The sequence below is a fragment of the Coregonus lavaretus genome (genome assembly GCF_964263955.1).
Source record: "Coregonus lavaretus genome assembly, chromosome: 28".
NCBI classification, from domain to species: Eukaryota; Metazoa; Chordata; class Actinopteri; order Salmoniformes; family Salmonidae; genus Coregonus; species Coregonus lavaretus.
The window spans coordinates 24,282,911-24,303,947 of NC_140015.1; the positions used below are offsets into that span (position 1 = coordinate 24,282,911).

A 21,037-nucleotide genomic window follows, 5' to 3' on the forward strand; every position below is an offset into this window, starting at 1 on the left:
TAAGAAGTGTATTTGTTATATAATGCATAATTTCTCCTGTAATATTGTCTAAATCTATTTAAGAATAATATGTTGAACCCTTTCGTTTTCTTTACATGCCAATGTTGTCCATCAGCATTCAGCACACTTGCATTGTCCAATACCGTGTCCACAAAGATTGTCTATTATATTGACAAGATAGTCAAGTGGCAGCTCTAACAACAGAAATGGCATGTCCTCAAAGATGGAAGATAGGCGTGAATAGGCGAGATCAGGTGGGACCATTCTAGCCAATGAAAGGGCAGATACGCATGTGAACAACAAGCCATAAAGATAGATAGAGGACTCATCCTTGTATCTTTGCCTTTATCGCGTCTGTGATCGAATGGGCAGCACCATTAAGGCTATCTCCATTTCAAAGTAGTCAATCTTCTTCTTCTTTATTGGCTGATTGCTCCCAACTCAAAGGAATCCCCACCCAGTTGACTACTATAAAATGGTGGAAGCCCTCAATGGTAATGACCATGCCAAAACGAGTTATAGCCATTTTTTGTTTCACCTTTATTTAACCAGGTAAGCCAGTTGAGAACAAGTTCTCATTTACATCTGCGACCTGGCCAAGATAAAGCAAAGCAGTGCGATAAAAACAACAACACAGAGTTACATATGGGGTAAACAAAACATAAAGTCAAAAATACAACAGAAAAAATATATACAGTGTGTGTGAATGTAGTAAATTATGGAGGTAAGGCAATAAATAGGCCATAGTGCAAAATAGTTACAATTTCGTATTAACACTGGAATGATAGATGTGCAAAAGATGATGTGCAAATAGAGATACTGGGGTGCAAATTAGCAAAATAAATAACAATATGGGGATGAGGTAGTTGGATGGGCTAATTACAGATGGGCTGTGTACAGGTGCAGTGATCGGTAAGCTGCTCTGACAACTGACGCCTAAAGTTAGTGAGGGAGATAAGATTCTCCAGCTTCAGAGATTTCCCCGGGGGGGAGGCGGGGTAGTGGTAGCCAGGTGGAAAGCATGGCCAGCCGTAGCAAAATGCTTGTTGAAATTCTCAATTATTGTAGATTTATCGGTGGTGACAGTGTTTCCTAGCCTCAGTGCAGTGGGCAGTTGGGAGGAGGTGCTCTTATTCTCCATGGACTTTACAGTGTCCCAAAACTTTTTGGAGTTAGTGCTACAGGATGCACATTTCTGTTTGAAAAAGCTAGCCTTTGCTTTCCTAACTGATTGTGTATATTGGTTCCTGACTTCCCTGAAAAGTCCTCTATCCATCTCTATGACAACAGTCATACCTCAGATATAAAGTAAATCTTTTTTAAAGTTGCCGAAATGCCACTTGCGTCCAATTATATCAGTGCATTCATAACAACCTAACCATTAGGAAACTTCTATTCCATAAAAAAAGCCTAATGCAGCTAATTAGCAATTACTTTTTTTGTTGACCAAATTCTACTCTCTCTCATTAACCTCCATACAAAAAAATCCTCACTTCGTGGGATTATTTTCGTTGACAGATTTTGGGCTGAGTAAAACCTCTCGCTTCGCCTTTTCCTCTCTGGTGTCCATATAGAAAGCTGATGCAACTCTCGGGAAGCATTTCCCGGTTGCACACTTTTTATGAACTTGGGTTTCACAACTTCATCTAGCGCACCACTGAGATATACAGTATATTAAGGTCAGTGACTATACTAGACACTCTGGCTATCACACTCACAGAACCTATGTAGCCAAGCCTACTGACTGAAAATAATGAATTTACCTTACATGCAAGTGGATGCTATCCTATTGGAGGGTGGCAAAATATTTTGCAAAAACTTGTCTAATTGTTACTAATCTAATTTATTTTACTGTATTCAAAATGTGTGTATTGTAAAGAAAAACATTGGCATATGTGAGGTTGTGTAATCTATTCCAAGTAACCTTAGTTTAATTTCAAATTTCAAATTGTATTTGTCACATACACATGTTTAGCAGATGTTATTGCGGGTATAGCGAAATGCTTGTGCTTCTAGCTCCGACAGCGCAGTAATATCTAACAAGTAATATCTAATCAATGTGGGCATCTGTGTTTTGTGGAACCTGAATCACCTGTTGGTCTAGTTTCATTTAATGTTGAGTTAGGCCTACTCTGGGGATTTCTCCTGGGTTTTTCTTCTACCCTGTAGCAAAAAAAAAGAAAAATCCATATCACTGAGATTTGTGCTCTGGAGTTTGGAGCATTGTGAAGAACATTAAAATCATTCAAAATACTTCACCAGTGTGGTTACTAAAAGAAACACTTTTGCTGGTCCATGCTTGTGATGATAAGAAGATCCGCCGACACTATACTTTGATTATAAAGGTTTATTATAACAAAGAGTTTACAGCATCGAATTTTGACAGACACCTGCAGATGTCTGGAAAACAGCCCGAGCCAATCTGATTAGCTATTCCTCCTATTCTATTGTTCAAGACATGGTTTTATATCCTTTGTGACGTATTATGGTGTGATTCTAAAAAACCAATCCCTGGCCATTACATATCCTCTTTTCCAGGAATTTAGTAATGCTTTCCAGATGTTTCCAGCACAGTAGAGTACACCATTTTGCCACATCAGCAAAATCTTAGGGCCAAGTTCCCTCTATCACACTTTCTGCAACAATCAGCATTTCTAGACTGTTTAAGATACTACACCAGAAAGCATGATTTAGCCACAGAGGATCATTAGCTTCTTTAAAAAAATAGCTTTGGATTGTTTCAATCACAAGCATATGCCTAGTTGGGAAGCACCTCAGTTTGGACAGCGCATGTAGCAATAGGCCTAGCTGATTATTGAGATGTGGTTGTCAGTGAAAAGCAATGCATCTAAAATATGTGTGAAGATAATGTGTCTTGAATATCATTTGAAATGTTGAGACAAGAAGAACGGGAGGGGTGTGTGGCGACGATATTGGTGCATCTCTCTCCAGAATGCGCTCAGCTCTCCAGAATGTGTTGAGCTGTCTCCCGCCAATTTTTGCGCATACCTTGTTTGTATTAATTGTTTGACAGAAATCATACCCATATGAGGCATTTGACATCATATGATTCAAAACGCAGCGTCATATGATGCAAAATGCATCATATGGGGATGATTTCTGTATTTTGAAAGTTACATATCTTGAAAACTTGAGCGCTGACAAGCAAAACATGTTGGGACTATGTCAGCAATGGACTAATGTGTCTGGTTGCCCATTTGGGGATGTCTGATTTCTGATTGTCTTAACTCACCACCACTAATAAGCTGAGTTTGTCAGTAATTTTTTCTTCAGCTCACAAAGTAAGTCAATTAAGTATATATATTTGTTTTACATCCATTGTGAATGATAATAGTTCCTCACAGTATTTGAAAAATCTTTCCAACACTCTCCCCCTAGATAATCACCAGGCCTCGGTGTGAAAGAGCAAAATGTCATGCTCTGAGGATCCCATATATCCAGTGGAAACGTCATAAAATACCTGAAGACCTTTCCCTTTGCCATAAACAGTTGTGTCTGTCCGGAGCTCACTGGAGCGGGAAACTGTAATGGCCCGGAATAGGCTAGTTGATTCAATGTTGCTAGTGACAGCTTTGGGCCAGACCTTTATTGGGCCGGACCCAGTTTATTGATTTGATTCAATGTTGCACTTCACTAGTGATAGCTAAAATCAAGACTGATAGAAAGGTTTATGTATTTTTACTTAGTTGACAATGTAAGTTATAGGCCTACAACTACATTGGCCTATAGGTTATCTCTTAGTTCCATGTGCTCATTTCTTTAGCTGCCAATGGCTCATGGTGAATCAATGTGTTCATATGGCAGAGGCTGGTGCTCTCCCATTGGTGGAATTTTAACTTAGATTTTTATCATTTTAATTCCGATTTGACAATGATTTTGAGAAACTAAAACGTTATTATTTAAATGAAACTGTTCCACGAAAATGTGCATATGAAAATCATAACTTGAATTCAGATCGGTAGAAATGGTAGGATAAATTGTAAGCTTCTCCAAACTTGAAACTCAAACTTGAAACTCACGCGCCGCCTAGGAATAGAACGTTGTGAACAGCGCGCACATTTGTTGTAGGCTACTGCATAATTACAAGGGGTGTGTGTGTGTGTGTGTGAGAGAGAGAGAGAGAGCGAGAGAGAGAGAGAGAGAGAGAGAGAGCGAGAGAGAGAGAGAGCGAGAGAGAGAGAGAGAGAGAGCGAGCGAGAGAGAGAGAGAGATAACGAGAAGGGGGTTGTAACTAAGATTGTGCCTAATAAAACTGAGCACAAATGGACAGCTATGCGATCCATCGCGGAGAAAAGCGCTCACCTCGATCCAGCACCAGCGGATGGAAAGCGCCACTTGCTGAGCGGCACCCAGCACCGTGTTGGCTAGTTGGCTAGTACGCCTACGTGTTTGATATGGGCAGCAGCAGAGAATGCCATGTTCCTTATTTGATATCGTTCCCATTCCCTTTACGCCAAGTTTAGAATTGTTAAATTATAGAAAATAGAAGTGAAGAACTATTGCGAGCACTACTCCAGATTACATTTTAGTCATTTAGCAGACGCTCTTATCCAGAGCGACTTACAGTTAGTGAGTGCATACATATTTTCATACTGGCCCCCCGTGGGAATCGAACCCACAACCCTGGCGTCGCAAGCGCCATGCTCTACCAACTGAGCTACACGGAATCACTTGATATCCACCACAATGGGGAAAGACTAGAAGATGGAGAGTGGAGAGGGTCAGACCCGACTTAACTCAAACTGTCTATCCGACAGCAGAGCGTGTCCGACTCCAAACCAACCACACTGAATAGATAACAGCATATCATCATGAGCGCAAAGCTTACTAAACAGAGCTGAGAGCTCTCCATGCAGAATGGGGCCCATATATACATATCCCATATTTTTTTCCCTCTCCCCTACCACAATCCCATTATCATTTATATAAATAATGCAACGGAAAAATAGTTTAATTGTTTTTTATTGCAACAACACAAATTCTTGCAGCGTTACAATCTCACCACCAGGGGGTGCTGTAGCACCCCAAGCACCTCTACATCCCGTGGCTATGGTTAAAACAAGATTATTGGTTCAATAATCTCAAGCAGGATGGCAGTAGAACAGAACAGGTCCTGTTATTGGTCAGGTAGGCACTAGGCCCGGAGTGACAGGCCTGCTCATGGGACCTGGCTCTTGTAGCCATAGTTGAGTTCTGCCCCTCCACTAAGCAGAAGGTCTATCCCAGTGCAGAACGTAGCATCAGCAGCCAGGTACAGAGCAGCCAACCCACTCTCAGCTTCTGTCCCCATTCGACCAAGCAGCTGTTGGAGATTAGGAAGAATGTTACAGATAAGGCATCAGGTTCATCAAGATGAGAGATGCAAGTGAAATTAGGAAGTCTCTACCAACCCTCCCTTTTCAATGCATTCTGAAATATGTCATTGTAACAGATCTTATATTTCATCTTATATCTTATCTTGTATGGCTCCTGTCCAGTGAGCACTTGCCTGAGCGTTCTCTCCCTCTTTAATGGTAGCCAAGGTATCTGCAGTCTGTCCAGCCAGCTCCTCCCACAGAGGTGTCATCACATTACCAGGGGAGATGCTAAAAGAGATTACACATTTAGACTGCAGCAAACAGAGCTAGAGATCAGAGAAAAAGTGGAAAAATACAAAAGTATTTTAAAAACAGGACAGACGGAGGGAAAGAGAAAAAAGGAAGTAGAAAATAATAAAAGTTTGTAAAAGGAGACAGATGCCAGTTCTACTCACCAGTTGACTCTCACTTGGTACCGACTCTCATCCACAGCCATGGCTTTTGTCATGGCAATGATCGCCCCCTTGTGGAGGAAAAGAGACACATCAACCCTGTTTGGCCTACTTCTCCAAGCCTGTGGGATAAAGTACTGATGCATACTGTTATCTAGACGTTTAGTTCACCTTTGTGGCTACATATGGTGCTGCATTTTTCTGACCAATGGAGCCCACCAGACTGGACAAGTTAATGATGTTCCCCTGGCGCTGTCGCAGGTGGCATACTGAGGAGGGGAGAGAGGTGAGGAGATCCCGTGATGAAACAAAACATATTATAAGCCATATAATAACACTTTATTAAGGCTCATACATGCTTATAACAAGTAATAAAGCATTATACCTGAAGGCTTTCAGTAAAGTCAATATAATGAGTGAATGATTTACTTTGGAGGCCAGGAAGTAACTAATGAGGTTAAGATTCAAAAGATCTCTGAACTCATCTGCAGTAGTGTCATCTGTGGGTTTATGAGGTGGGTCTGAGAGGGGATGAAAGAGAGGGAACTCAATTAATACAGCATAAACACTATCCAAATGGCTATGGAGTATGGGAATTGTGTGGTCCTCTGTAGCTCAGCTGGTAGAGCACGGCGCTTGTAACGCCAAGGTAGTGGGTTCAATCCCCGGGACCACCCATACACAAACATTTATGCACGCATGACTGTAAGTCGCTTTGGATAAAAGCGTCTGCTAAATGGTATATTATTATTAGAAGAGGGGGAAAAAAACATAAATTTCATATACACAAAAAAGTGTTAAGTGGTTCAAAATCCACCTCCAGGAACTTATGCAGGTCTTAAAAAACGATGAAAACCAGTATAGCATTAAAAATACATCCGCGTTGCGGCTTGCCCCTTTGTCAGGGTGTGAGGATCAGGATGTGATCGGTTTGATGCTGCAACGCATATACACTGAGTGTACAGACCAGGTAAATACAAGTCCCCTGTAGCTCAGTTGGTAGAGCATGGCGCTTGCAACGCCAGGGTTGTGGGTTCGTTTCCCACAGGGGGCCAGTATGAAAATGTATGCACTCACTAACTGTAAGTCGCTCTGGATAAGAGCGTCTGCTAAATGACGTAAATGTAAATACAGGTGAAAACTATGATCCCTTATTGATGTCACTTGTTAAATCTCCTTCAATCAGTGTGGATGAGACAGGTTAAAGAAGGACTTTTAAGCCTTGAGACTTGGATTGTGTATGTGTGCCATTCAGAGGGTGAATGGGCAAGACAAAAGATGTAAGTGCCTTTGAACGGGGTATGGTAGTAGGTGCCAGGCGCACCGGTTTGTGTCAAGAACTGCAATGCTGCTGGGTTTTTCACCCTAAACAGTTTCCCGTGTGTATCAAGAATGGTACAACACCCAAAGGACATCCAGCCAACTGTGGGAAGCATTGGAGTCAACATGGACCAGCATTCCTGTGGAACGCTTTCGACACCTTGTAGAGTCCAGGCTGTTCTGAGGGCAAATGGGGGGGTGCAACTCAATATTAGGAAGGTGTTCTTAATGTTTTGTTCACTCAGTGTATGTGTTTTTAATGCTTGAATATGCCTGTTTAAATAACGGCTTGCCTTTTTAAGTGCCTGGACGTGGATTAGTATACCACCTATCACCTGATTTGTGGATATAGAATTTCCTTTCTTTCTTTCCTTAACAACATCAGTTCTCGTACAAAATTATAGCAGATACTCACGCCACCCAGCATTGTTGACCAGACAGTCTATTTTACCATAATGCTCCACTGTCACTGCAATCAACCTCTGCAGAGAGAATATCATACGTTGAGTTGACTGCACTCTGTCATTGACCACCACACTGTTGTAAGACATTTATAATTGCTATCTCCAGGTATGTGTACCTATGATCCCATTACCTATGTACCTACCTAACTTGCTACATAGAGCCTAAGCTGAAAAACCAGCTTGACACACCACTAAAATAACATACAAGCATACCCACGTCCCTCAGTCAAACACACAAAACAGGTTATAGCAATGTCACTATGATGATTGATGATTGGACGGGTAGCTGGAGTGTCGCTAAGGCTCTTTGAGAAAGACATGTAGAAAAAACAGAAGTTGCTCTGGATAAGAACATCTGCTAAATGACCTAAATGTAAATGTAAAACATTATGGAAACGCACTGAAGGACGTCCGCCTTGCAGTGTTAAAGTCTGATCACTAATACATTTTAATTGTCGGATGTGGCTTCATCTATCTGTCCACTCCAATATATATATTTTTTGTTTTTGTTGATTAATACATTTTTACTAATTAATAAATGTATGTCAGCACAGACCTCAATGCCTATGAGCGAACTCTCAGTCTGGGAGGCAAGCATAAAAAACATGGGAGGAAACCAGGGCACAGGAAACAAAGAGAGCTTCAAATAATGACCGACTGGGCCTTTAATAGTGATTTCTAAGCAGTTTATAAGCAGACCTTCAAATGAGGGACAAGGGGCTTGCTAGAGCTGTGAGTAAACTCAGTGGAGAAGAGTCCTTTCGCAGGCAGAGATAATCCAACAAAGACTAAAGATAGGTGGAGTGTAGATTACAATGCAAAACGTAATAGTAAGCATTCTGATAAACCACAGGTCATGTGATCCATTGAGGAATGAGGATATAAACTCTGTTGAAATGGTGTGCATATGAGTGATCATTTGACTCTCATTTCACTGCTCTATAAGATCAATCATTGCCCAGAAGCCCTACCTTTATGTCCTCCTCTTTGGAGATGTCACAAGGGACAAATGTGCATGACCCTGGCCCTGCCCTGTTCAGCTCGGCCTCTAGAGCCTGTCCTTCTGCCACTATAAAAAAAATAAGAAAATTCAAAAAAATAAGAATACAGTAAACTTATGAATATGCAATGTAAAGATGATGTAGAAATTGATTTTATTATGACTAATAAAGTCTTCAACAATGGATTACTGATGAATGAAGATTCTGAGACACATTATTGATACCTGTGTGGTGATTCTGATGGTTTCTCGTAACTGATGGCTTCTACAGTTGTGGCTAGATGGAGCAGCATAAAGAAGTTACTTTATGTAGCGGGTTAGGATAACTAATGCAGCAGTTTAGGATAATTAACGTAGCAGGTTAGGATAATTAAAGTAGCAGGCTATGATAATTAACGTAGCAGGTTAGGAGAAAAGGGTTAGGCTTAGCTACAATACTACAGTTGTCACCGACGCAACTCGAACATGCAACTTTTGGTACATAGCTGTACTCCATCTAGCCACAACCGTAGAAGCCACCAGTTCCACCACACCTGAAAAGGTATACTTTAATCTGAGCAAAAAAAATCTAAGAAATGTGCAGACACTCACCCCCTCTTGCACAGAAGACAACTTTGGCTCCATTCTCCACTGAGAAAAAAACAACAGAATAGCAAATTATTGTTGCACCAGTACCTCACTCTGCTCAAATCCCAACAAACTAACTTCAAAAAGCAACTTTGATTCTTACCAAATACTTTGACAATCCCTCTACCAATCCCTTTAGACCCGCCGGTCACAATGACAACTTTTCGCCGTAACGCAATGTACTGCCTGACTTGTTCACTAGAGCCACTGAGTCTCGGGTGATGATTTCAGTGATGATACTTTCGCAAAGAACCGCCACTACCTGATTGATTGTGTTAGTCGAATGCCACAAACAAAGTTACTTGCCCTCTTTCCAAGCTACACTTTTTTATTATATTTCTTTACATGTAGCCATGCAGTAAAATATATAATTGTATCCCTCCCGTTGTCTTTTTGTCTTTTACATTTCTACGTTTACTTTCTCTTCCTCCTCCAAGTTCCTCAAAAATCATGGGGTTTGTTGTCGTCTGTGAAGACTGGCGAGCGGCTTTGTGGGACTTGTAGTTTAAGCTCCTTGCAAATTCTAATGCACATTCTGGTGCTGCAACCTGCTGTGTCAACATGCATACCGGTATCTCAGTCTATGTATGAGGCATTTTCTGAAATGGAAAAAATAAGCAATTACATTCATCAATCAACCAAGAAGTAAATGGGATGGTTTTTGCAATTGTTTATATATATTTTAAATACTTTAAATGCTTTAATGCTCACTTTCCTGTAGAATACACCTAATATCAGTGTTATAACTGTTATACATTTTAATTGGGATGTTTTTCCTAATTTGGCACATTTCTCTAAATAGTTAACTCAACCATAAACTCTTATTTTACATTTGAGTCATTTAGCAGACACTCTTATCCATAGCAACTTACCGGAGCAATTAGGGTTAAGTGCCTTGCTCAAGGGCACATCAACACATTTTTTACCTAGTCGACTAGGGGATTCAAACCAGCGAAGTTTCGGTTACTGGCCCAACGCTCTTAACGGCTAGGCTACCTACCGCCCCATATGTAAATAAATAATGCTGTTGACATCTTACCTGTTGTTGTCACTTTATGTCACTTTCATTTTTGTTGACACCACACCTGTGAGTCATTACCTGTCTGACATGTCTGCACCATACCCTATACTAAACCATACACTAAGCCAACTGAATAAAGGTTTCCGAAAGGATAATCACAAAAGGAGTGTCTTGGCTTTTTGTTGTAGGCTTTCAGTTTTACTGTTTGTTCTCATAACATGTATTAACATGTTTGTAAATGTGACTAGGGCCCTACATTTTTCCTGACCACACCTCACCAGGAAATACATTGGCTCTGCTATATAACTTGTTTAGGGCCCAGAGTGTTTCCTGGCAAGGTTACATGGTCAGAAAAACACAGTGCCCTAGTCAGGAGCAATATAAATACTAAAGCCAGAATGGAACGCCAGAATATATTCTCACTGGGATTTCATGGGTGTTCATTTGGGTCTCGTGAGTACATTAGTACATGTGTTGAGGGTGGTGTGTGTGTGTGTTTGTGTGTGTGTGTGTGTTTATGACAGGGAGAGAGGGAGAATTTAAGACTTTAAGAGAGGGGCAGGGGGCTGACATTTGGGGTTGGGGGTATGAGGAGGACGCTGTTCTGAGGTTGGAGAGAGAAGGCTGTGGATTGAATTTCGACCTGACAGCATTCTCCAGAGAACTAGTGGGCATGAGAGAGAGTAAAGGGGAGAGACTGAAGACCATGACCTACAAACAAGCTTAACTATCTTCACTTCACCCAGGGTGGGGAATCAGCAGACGGATTAACACTACCCCTGAAGGAGCCATGGTGCCCCCATATTCCCTTCCCTTCCCCCCCAGACCTGACACAGCTAGCGAGCTGGGAGATAGAGACTTACGGAGAGATCAAACAGGGGATAGACAGACAGAGAGACGGCCAGAGGGAGGGCCGGACAGACAGACAGCCAGACAGAGAGACGGCCAGAGGGAGGGCCAGACAGACAGACAGACATACACCCCGTGGTGGAGGTGCAGTAGTGGCGGCACCGTGATTCTCTTGAGTAATTAGTCTCTATCAACAGTAGCTGACTGACAGAGGGGTAAGTGGGACAGTGCAGGCTGCTTCTCGTAAATAACACCAACAATATGGTTCTTACTTCACAGCAGCATGCTTGGGCATGGCTTGTAACTAGGATGTTTATGAGTAAGACTCTGTGTTATTCTAATAATGGCTGTGTTTACTTTAAAGACTAACCTTCTGATGAAAAAATAGTCATTCTGACCGAACATAAAGGTTAAAGGTTCTGATTGAAATAACACCTGTCTAGTCATGCTTTTATTTGTTATTCTGTACTGTAGTTGTAAAATGTGTCTTGCATATTTGCGGGTGAATTGGCGTAAATTACTTAGCATGTTACATTTCTGTTAAATAATTATGAGTATTAAAATTGCCAATAATGTGAGATGTTTCTCCATCTACTTTTTTATCTGCCTTTTTCTTCTGCAGTACCTGATATGTCTCTTGATAACTTGAGCAACTTTGTGCATTTCTCTCCTCTAGAGAGAGGGACAAACTGTCCACACAAATAACTAAATAGAAGTAGAACGACAGACCAAGGAATGGAGAACCATGACAAGGGAGGAGGTGAAGGAGGAGGAGAAGGAGACAAGAAACATCTCCCAGAGGAGGTGAGTGAGAGCGACAAGCGGACCAAGGACCAGCGCAACAAGGCAGAGAAGGGAGAGAAGGAGACGGAGAACGACGGCAGTGAAAAGGAGAGTGTTGAGGGGAAGAGGGAAAGCTGTCGTCACTCAGGCTCCCTGTGGAGGGGGGGCTGGGCTCTGACGGAGCGGCTAGCCATCAACGTGTCGGGGATGCGCTACGAGACACAGCTCCGCACTCTGGCCCAGTTCCCTGACTCCCTCCTGGGGGATCCCCACCGCAGAATTCGCTACTTTGACCCACTGCGCAATGAGCTGTTCCTGGACCGGAACCGGAACTGCTTCGATGCCATCCTCTACTTCTACCAGTCTGGCGGGCGGCTGCGGCGGCCTGCCAACGTGCCCCTGGATGTTTTCTTGGATGAGCTGCGCTTCTATGAGCTTAGTGAGGAGATCATGGAACGCTTCAAGGAGGACGAGGGCTTCCCCAAGGAGGAGGTGCCTGCGCTGCCTGAGAACGAGATGCAGAGGAAGGTTTGGATGCTTTTTGAGCACCCAGAATCCTCCTCGGGCGCACGCATCATCGCCATCATCAGCGTCATGGTCATTGTGGTGTCCATCGCCATCTTCTGCCTGGAGACGCTGCCTGACTTCAGGAACGAGAAGGAGCTCAGAGAGGTGAGAGGGGGCCGTTGTGGGGCCAGGGCCCTGAGGGCCACACAGAAATAACATACAGGAGAGAGAGAGGATGAGAGAGAAACAGAGAAGACAAGAGAATGGTAGAAAAGGAAACGAACAAAGGGACCAGGAGAAAGGTGAAGCTGAGGGATAAAGCACAGATAGAGGAAGGAGAGGAATGAAGAGAGGATGAAAGAGGAAGGAATGCATCTTGACAGGGTGCTAAGAGAACAGAGGTTAGCACATTGGGAGACTGATGATGGGGTGATTGTCAACAGTTAGTGAAGGATGACAATTTGTGAAGGATGACAGTTAGTGAAGGATGACAATTAGTGAAGGATGACAGTAAAGGATGACAGTTAGTGAAGGATGACAGTTGGTGAAAGTCAATGACAGATGTCACCCTGTGGAACATAAACGCTACATGTGTGACCACACAGGCCCCTTACAGGATTAAACACAACATGCGACACCCACACACACACACACACACACACACACACACACACACACACACACACACACACACACACACACACACACGGGACAGAGACACGGGTTAGAGACACATGGAAAGGAGATGTGGAAGAGATAGTGGGAGAAGGAGAGAGGCGGCGGGTTATTGCTGAGATTATTTTAGTCATGTCGTTAAATCTGACACACTTAGATTGAGGGAAAAGAATGGGAAGAGTGGGGGGTGAGGAGAGGGGGAATGAAAGTACGGTGGGAAAACAAGAGAAATAGGTTGGAGGAGAGAGAGAATCAGAGTTAGGGAATTAGTGAAAGAGGGAGATTGCAGGTAAGAGCGAGAGAGAAAAAGGGATGGAACAGAGAGAGATGAGGGGCAGGAAGGGAGGGGTAAAGATGGACTGCACAAAGAACATTATGCTTTACTGATGGTATCTCCAGATCACTGTCCATCTGTGTCTCACATTGACCGGTGCTCCAGGATCACTGCCAAGACAACTCTGTACGGGAATTGATGGAGTGGATAAGAACATATAAACTGAGAGAGAGAGTGAGGGAGAGAAAGAGAGAGAGAGAGAATAAGTGAAGGTGGAGTGCAAAGGAGGAGAGAGGAGAGGAGCGTGTCTCACGTTACTCCTTAGAGATCTAAAGGAGCTATATATAGCGTAAGGACAACCCTAAGAGCACATCAACACGTAAACGCTGGTTCCTATTAATAAACACATTGACTCATACCCACTGAAAGAGGCATGGAAAGAGTAGTACAGAACACCTATTTGATGACTAGCACAAAATGAAATGAACCCCACACGCCTCGTGGCTTACCGACAAGGTTGGCTTAGCTGCCTTTGGATTTTGAGGGATCATGCAATAGCACAGAACACAAGGTACACGGTGGGTCTTACCGAAGCACATATGCACACACCCGACCTCTCACACACACTCAGTCACACACACTCACACACACTCACATGATCAGAACATCTGACATAAGACACCCAGTGCTGTGTAGAGCCTGAAAATGGCAACATAGTTGAAGCAACTGAAAATAAATAATTGTCTTTTACAAGACGATCACCTCCCGCTGCAAAGGTAGCTCTAGCTCAGTGCATACAGTATTGAAAGACATGCATGTATGGTTCTGTGACCATTTGGAATGAGCGTCTAGTTGTTATACCTTCCTTATTGGGTGACAAAGAGTGAGAATGTCTGTTGGGGCAGTGTGATCATGGCTTTTGAACCTTATAAAGGTGAGGAGAAACTGAACTAAAGTGGGTGACAGATGTGAGGGCAAATGTCACTCTGTCATTTCAGTTGATAAAAGCATTCCAGGCCTCTACATAAAGACTAACATATGCAGTATACAGTGGGGAAAATAAGTATTTAGTCAGCCACCAATTGTGCAAGTTCTCCCACTTAAAAAGATGAGAGAGGCCTGTAATTTTCATCATAGGTACACGTCAACTATGACAGACAAAATGAGAAGAGAAAAATCCAGAAAATCACATTGTAGGATTTTTAATGAATTTATTTGCAAATTATGGTGGAAAATAAGTATTTGGTCAACAACAAAAGTTTCTCAATACTTAGTTACATACACTTTGTTGGCAATGACACAGGTCAAACGTTTTCTGTAAGTCTTTACAAGGTTATCACACACTGTTGCTGGTATTTTGGCCCATTCCTCCATGCAGATCTCCTCTAGAACAGTGATGTTTTGGGGCTGTCGCTGGGCAACACAGACTTTCAACTCCCTCCAAATATTATCTATGGGGTTGAGATCTGGAGACTGGCTAGGCCACTCCAGGACCTTGAAATGCTTCTTACGAAGCCACTCCTTCGTTGCCCGGGCGGTGTGTTTGGGATCATTGTCATGCTGAAAGACCCAGCCACGTTTCATCTTCAATGCCCTTGCTCATGGAAGGAGGTTTTCACTCAAAATCTCACAATACATGGCCCCATTCATTCTTTCCTTTACACGGATCAGTCGTCCTGGTCCCTTTGCAGAAAAACAGCCCCAAAGCATGATGTTTCCACCCCCATGCTTCACAGTAGGTATGGTGTTCTTTGGATGCAACTCAGCATTATTTGTCCTCCAAACACGACGAGTTGAGTTTTTACCAAAAAGTTATATTTTGGTTTCATCTGACCATATGACATTCTCCCAATCCTCTTCTGGATCATCCAAATGCACTCTAGCAAACTTCAGACGGGCCTGGACATGTACTGGCTTAAGCAGGGGGACACGTCTGTCACTGCAGGATTTGAGTCCCTGGCGGCGTAGTGTGTTACTGAAGGTAGGCTTTGTTACTTTGGTCCCAGCTCTCTGCGGGTCATTCACTAGGTCCCCCCGTGTGGTTCTGGGATTTTTGCTCACCGTTCTTGTGATCATTTTGACCCCACGGGGTGAGATCGAGGGAGATTATCAGTGGTCTTGTATGTCTTCCATTTCCTAATAATTGCTCCCACAGTTGATTTCTTCAAACCAAGCTGCTTACCTATTGCAGATTCAGTCTTCCCAGTCTGGTGCAGGTCTACAATTTTGTTTCTGGTGTCCTTTGACAGCTCTTTGGTCTTGGCCATAGTGGAGTTTGGAGTGTGACTGTTTGAGGTTGTGGACAGGTGTCTTTTATACTGATAACAAGTTCAAACAGGTGCCATTAATACAGGTAACGAGTGGAGGACAGAGGAGCCTCTTAAAGAAGAAGTTACAGGTCTGTGAGAGCCAGAAATCTTGCTTGTTTGTAGGTGACCAAATACTTATTTTCCATCATAATTTGCAAATAAATTCATTAAAAATCCTACAATGTGATTTTCTGAATTTTTTTTCCTCATTTTGTTTGTCATAGTTGACGTGTACCTATGATGAAAATTACAGGCCTCTCTCATCTTTTTAAGTGGGAGAACTTGCACAATTGGTGGCTGACTGAATACTTATTTTCCCCACTGTATGCACAAACAAACAACTGCTATATATGTACCTCACACAGGCACTCTCACGCACGCACACGGACACGCTCTAACACACAAAAAGGGTATCATAGATTATTGCTTCACTATAGTTATATCATAGGCAATAAAAAGTCAGAGCCATTTGATTCCAATCCGTCTCACGGCTGGACATGCCATAAAACCTAAAGTTGACTGCCTTACTTTGAACCCCAAGAGTGCTTCTTAGAAAACATTGTCAGGATGAAATGAAGTGTCAGATTCCTCGGTCAGTCCAGACGCTGTGCTGTAACATTAGCCTTTGTCACATGCAGTCATGCACTATAATGTTTTTCTTCTATTTAAACATAGAGAAACACATTTGTATCAAAGTCTGCAGAAAGAGAGAGAGAGAGTGCGATTGCACAAGTGAAGTTATGTTAACACAGTATTACAGTTCTCACAGTCTTAATCAGACCGTGATGACAGATGCATTTTCCACATGTGCTGATTAAAGACTTTGACACCTTTAAAATAATCAGCTCTCCTCCCTCTCTCCTCCCTCTCCTGTTTACTGTAGTCATCAGGGTTGTCCCCGACCTCTGTCTAACCTTCATTACCTTGTTTGTTATCTCTTGTCTAAACCACGGTCTATCCCCCTTCACTGTTCTACCTCCCCCTCAATCTCTCCTGCTTAATTTCTAACACCACTCACTTTCCCTCTCTCCCTCTCTCCCTACAGAAATTCACCTACCAGCCCCATCCTACCCTCCCCAACGTCACCATCCTGGTCCCTCCCACTGGCAGTGCTTTCCAAGACCCCTTCTTCCAGGTGGAGACCATATGTATCTGCTGGTTCTCCTTTGAGCTCATTATGCGCTTAGCCAGCTCCCCCAGTAAGCTCCACTTCTTCAAGGACGTGATGAACACTATCGACTTCCTCGCCATCATCCCCTACTTCGTCACTCTGGGCACAGAGCTGGCCAGGGACAAAACCTCCAACAAGGACCCGGGCATGTCTTTGGCCATCATCAGGGTCATTAGGCTAGTCAGGGTGTTCAGGATCTTCAAGCTGTCGCGTCACTCCAAGGGCCTGCAGATCCTGGGCCAGACTCTGAAGGCCAGCCTGAGAGAGCTGGCCCTGCTCATCTTCTTCCTCTTCATCGGAGTCATCCTCTTCTCCAGCGCCGTCTACTTCGCTGAGGTGGACAGCCCCGACACAGTGTTCACCAGCATCCCCGAGGCCTTCTGGTGGGCTGTGGTCTCCATGACGACAGTGGGCTACGGGGACATGTACCCTACGACTCTGGGGGGCAAGCTGGTGGGCTCCATGTGTGCCATCGCTGGCGTGCTCACCATCTCACTGCCAGTCCCCGTCATTGTGTCCAACTTCAGCTACTTCTACCACCGAGAGACGGAGTGTCTCGAGAAAATCAGTGAGTACACCCACATCAGTACCTCTCTCTGGGAGGGTGAGGACGAGGAGGGGGACGAGGGGGAGGGAGATTACACTCCCCTGTATGTGGGTGATTGCAGGGGAATCTGTAACCCCCTCAATGGGACACTGCTGTCAGGACTGTGTGCAGGGCAGGACGGGGAGGAGAATAAAGGCAACGTGTACCTCAGGGAACCCCTGGTCACTCAGGTGTGAGACAGGATGGATGGATAGACAGAGGATCTGCTGAATACAACCCTGGTACACTGCCTCTAAGTTAAATAGAGAGAAAGAAAAAGGAGGATGTCAAAGTAAAGGAGAAAAAAATAAACTATATTACACAAGAACTTACTTGCACGCTTGCACCGTCAATGGCTTACACTGTTTACTACAAACAGAACTGATGAGACCATGGCAGAGATATTCAAGTCACACACAGTGTTCAAAGACCGACAGCTTGGACATCACTTTTATAAAGATTGCTTTTTGCTAATGTCACTGAGATACGAGTATGATGCCATCATATTGACAATAAAAACAGCTGAATGTATATTTATTTATTATATATTTACCAGATTGTAATAATTGTCTATAAAGTACATAAAATTATAGCAATTGTAAATGTTGGTGTTTTTAAGACATGAGTGAATTGCAGTGCCATTTTATTCATTATTGTGTGCTAGCTAGCTAGATGCACAGGGCCGTTTTGAATGTGTAGAGGGGTTGACTAAGGGCGTTTTCACACTTGGTCCCTTTCAGACAAGTTTTGTGAACCCAGTGCAGTTTGCTAATTTTTTTGTGCAGTGTAAACACTCCCAAAGGAACTCAGACCCCCTCAGAAGAGCCCCCTAAGCGAACCGAACTGAGACCATCTCGAGAGGTGGTCTGAGTTCAGTTCGCTTGAATTCCGAGGTTCGGTTCCCTTTTTTAAGGCAATGTGAACACAAAGCTCCCCAGGTTCGCTTGTCATTATTCCTGCATGACACACTAGACTACTGCAACATTAGTTCCCCTGCCATAACCCCTCACATTGGTGCGACAAAAGAGAGAAGAGGATGTGCAGGTTTGTGGAAAAAAACGTGATGTTTGTCGATATTGATTAGCGAATGTCAAGAATCCACAGACATTTTTAGTTTTTAGTTCAGATTATTTGTTTGCCATATGTGATCTATTGGCTAAAATAGCTTCATAAACTGTTTATTCAATTGTGGGGTTTGAATAGTGTGAGAAGAAAACAACATATTTGGTGAGAATCACAACATAGGGTCCAAAATCAATTCTAGCTCTTAAAGGGGCAGTAGCCTACATTGGGTGTACAATTTTCAATTACAGCATTATTTAATCTGCAGTTATTCTTCTGCTATTTATTCTGTTACCAATAATATTTACATGCTAATAGTGTCTTCTGATTAAAATGATTATGTCTCCCCTTTTTTTAAACTAAATGCAGTCTATTAGCTTTCAAAATGTAAGTAGGTATATCTAGCTGTCCGATAACACGTTCTGATGGAATGGCTTGTCCTGCACTCTGTAAAAACCCAGAGTGCATTGAGTGAATATTGGAAAAAGATCTTGATTCCTTTCTAAACATGGCAATGTCAATGCAAAGAGGACTCGGACCACAAAATAGGTGAAGTGAACTGACAAAATAGTTGAGTCCTCATTCAAAGATCAGTTCTTTAAAAGAGGACTATATGTAAAAACACCCTGAATGCCCTGATGGGACTGGGCACCTGTCTATGAAAGCTATGGCAGAAATGGTCTGCAGTAATATTGTGTTGACATGGAACACAAAGAGATCAACATGGGGGCTGTGGTGCAGACAGAGAGCAGCCCTACGTGTTGGTCCTGGGCCAGTGGAGAGTTTTCAGCGTGTAATGGAGACAGCTAGGCTGGGCGGCAGGGAAATCTGATTCTGGACCTTATGAATCATGCTGCTGTCAGGCTTCCAGCTGACCCTTCCTCCCAATTGCTGTGCAAGGCTAACACTAGGAGACGCCACTGGCATAAATCCATGCTCACCCCACTGGGTAGAACTACTTTACTGCAGTCCAAAGACAAATCCCGGCCCCTGTCCATATTACCATGGTGCCTCAATTACCTTGCCTAATAAGAATTTGTCTTAACAAAATGCTTTTCACAGTGTTCAGTGTTTATATTGTGGTTTATACAGTAAATATGTTCTTATGATGAGAGATTGTGAGCTGCACAGATTGTATGAGAGAGTGGGTAGTGTGTGTGTATGTGTGTATGCACGTGTGTGTGGTTACCAGTATGTGTTCTATGACAGTGCGCCCTGTTTATATGTGTGTGAACCCTGTTTATATTTGCTGTATTTAATAAAGATGGTATTTTAGCAGTTATCTAAATGAGTCCCTGTTTTGTTAACAGAGGGGAGATGAGTCAGCAGATTTCCACTTCACCAGAAAACGAGTCTTTCAAAATGTTGTCATAATATGTTAAATGTATGATATTTTTGGTAGATTTAGGTACCATCTGTTTAATTTGGTAAGGGAGCAGATTGGATCATTTGAGTTCCCAGTTCACACGCACCCCAAAGGATTGAGTTGATTTCCCTCCTTGCAACTAACACTTTAGTCTCTAGATGTCACAGCACACAGTCCAAATCCTCCCAGCCATCCCAGCTCAGGGACATCATACTGAGGACTCTGTGGTTGCTTTCTTCTGAGCCATGAAGCCAGAAGAAACATTTACTGTGTATTTTGTAGCTTGAAATAATTATGTTAACAATAACAAATGATACAAACAACATTCATTTTATGGGACAACCATACAAAGAAATCCCGTAAGTACAGTGATTCATGTCTGTAATGCATTTCTATCTGCAACATACTTCACCATCCGCCCTACTGAAAAAGCCTAGGTGGCGGAAATGGTGAATTGTGCAAGTGGGATGAAATAAACATGCAATAAGTGTGACACTAATGTAATGATTACAATAACCATCCTCTACATAGAAATAACATCAACCAGTTCCAAGTCCTCTACTCTGCCAGGGGGGATTGAGGAAATTCAGTGACAGTGACTGTTGCTAAAAGAGAGAAGTAAAAGCTTCTAAATAAAAGTTTAAATGAGTTGACAGGTTTTCAGCAACACTGACGGCAGGGTTTGAGCAGATGAGGCTCTTCATACCCTCGCTGCTTGATGACTGTCCCAATGATTAAATTCCTGACCCCCCTCTCCCCCCGGGTTGGCTGACATCCCGATGTCATGTGTTGTGGGGAGAAGTTTCTAGTGTTACATATGGACAACTCATTTTGTGGTTTGGAGTGATTTATGCTTGTTTTTGGTTGCTATTCATTGAATTGACAAAGAATACAAGTGGCATTCTTGTTGTGTGAGGAATTCCTGTATGTGAACCGAAAAGATTCAGCTCACTACATATGAATAGAGAAATTAATCATACTCTGTCTGTTTTGTTGAATACCAGGCATGTCTGTCCCTGTTCACTGGGTTCACTAGGTGGTGGTGGCTGGTTGTGGCCTGAAGCTTTCCCTCATTCTCTACCTGTTTCTCTCATCCTCTCCTCCTCTCTCTGTGACGTGCAGGGTCCCAACACTAACGTCAGTCCTGTTTGCAATTACCCACAGTGCCCTATGCTGTCTGGGAAGAATGAGTACGATTGACGTCTTTCTGGCCATCTGCCGCTCTTCTATTCCTCTCCTCTCCCATCCCTCGC

The 21,037-nt window shown here is 43.0% G+C and overlaps 2 protein-coding genes across 2 annotated transcripts; one reads left to right on the top strand and one right to left on the bottom strand.

Moving 5' to 3' along the window:
• Nucleotides 1–4,965: 4,965 nt before the first annotated feature.
• hsd17b14 (hydroxysteroid (17-beta) dehydrogenase 14) lies at nucleotides 4,966–10,291 on the bottom strand (the record flags this gene model as incomplete). Its single annotated transcript, XM_084144744.1, is given in 11 exon segments — nucleotides 4,966–5,323; nucleotides 5,510–5,606; nucleotides 5,774–5,841; nucleotides 5,942–6,033; nucleotides 6,036–6,039; nucleotides 6,200–6,291; nucleotides 7,506–7,572; nucleotides 8,526–8,623; nucleotides 9,146–9,184; nucleotides 9,285–9,394; nucleotides 10,281–10,291. Coding segments are annotated over 11 exon segments (822 nt in total). The 3' UTR covers nucleotides 4,966–5,179.
• A 1,436-nt stretch (nucleotides 10,292–11,727) lies between these two features.
• Nucleotides 11,728–17,645, top strand: kcna7 (potassium voltage-gated channel, shaker-related subfamily, member 7). The gene is made up of 2 exons (XM_084146199.1): nucleotides 11,728–12,506; nucleotides 16,645–17,645. The coding sequence occupies exons 1-2, from the start codon at nucleotides 11,787–11,789 to the stop codon at nucleotides 17,551–17,553; spliced, it is 1,629 nt and encodes a 542-aa protein (XP_084002325.1). The 5' UTR covers nucleotides 11,728–11,786; the 3' UTR covers nucleotides 17,554–17,645.
• The last annotated feature ends 3,392 nt before the right edge of the window (nucleotides 17,646–21,037 follow it).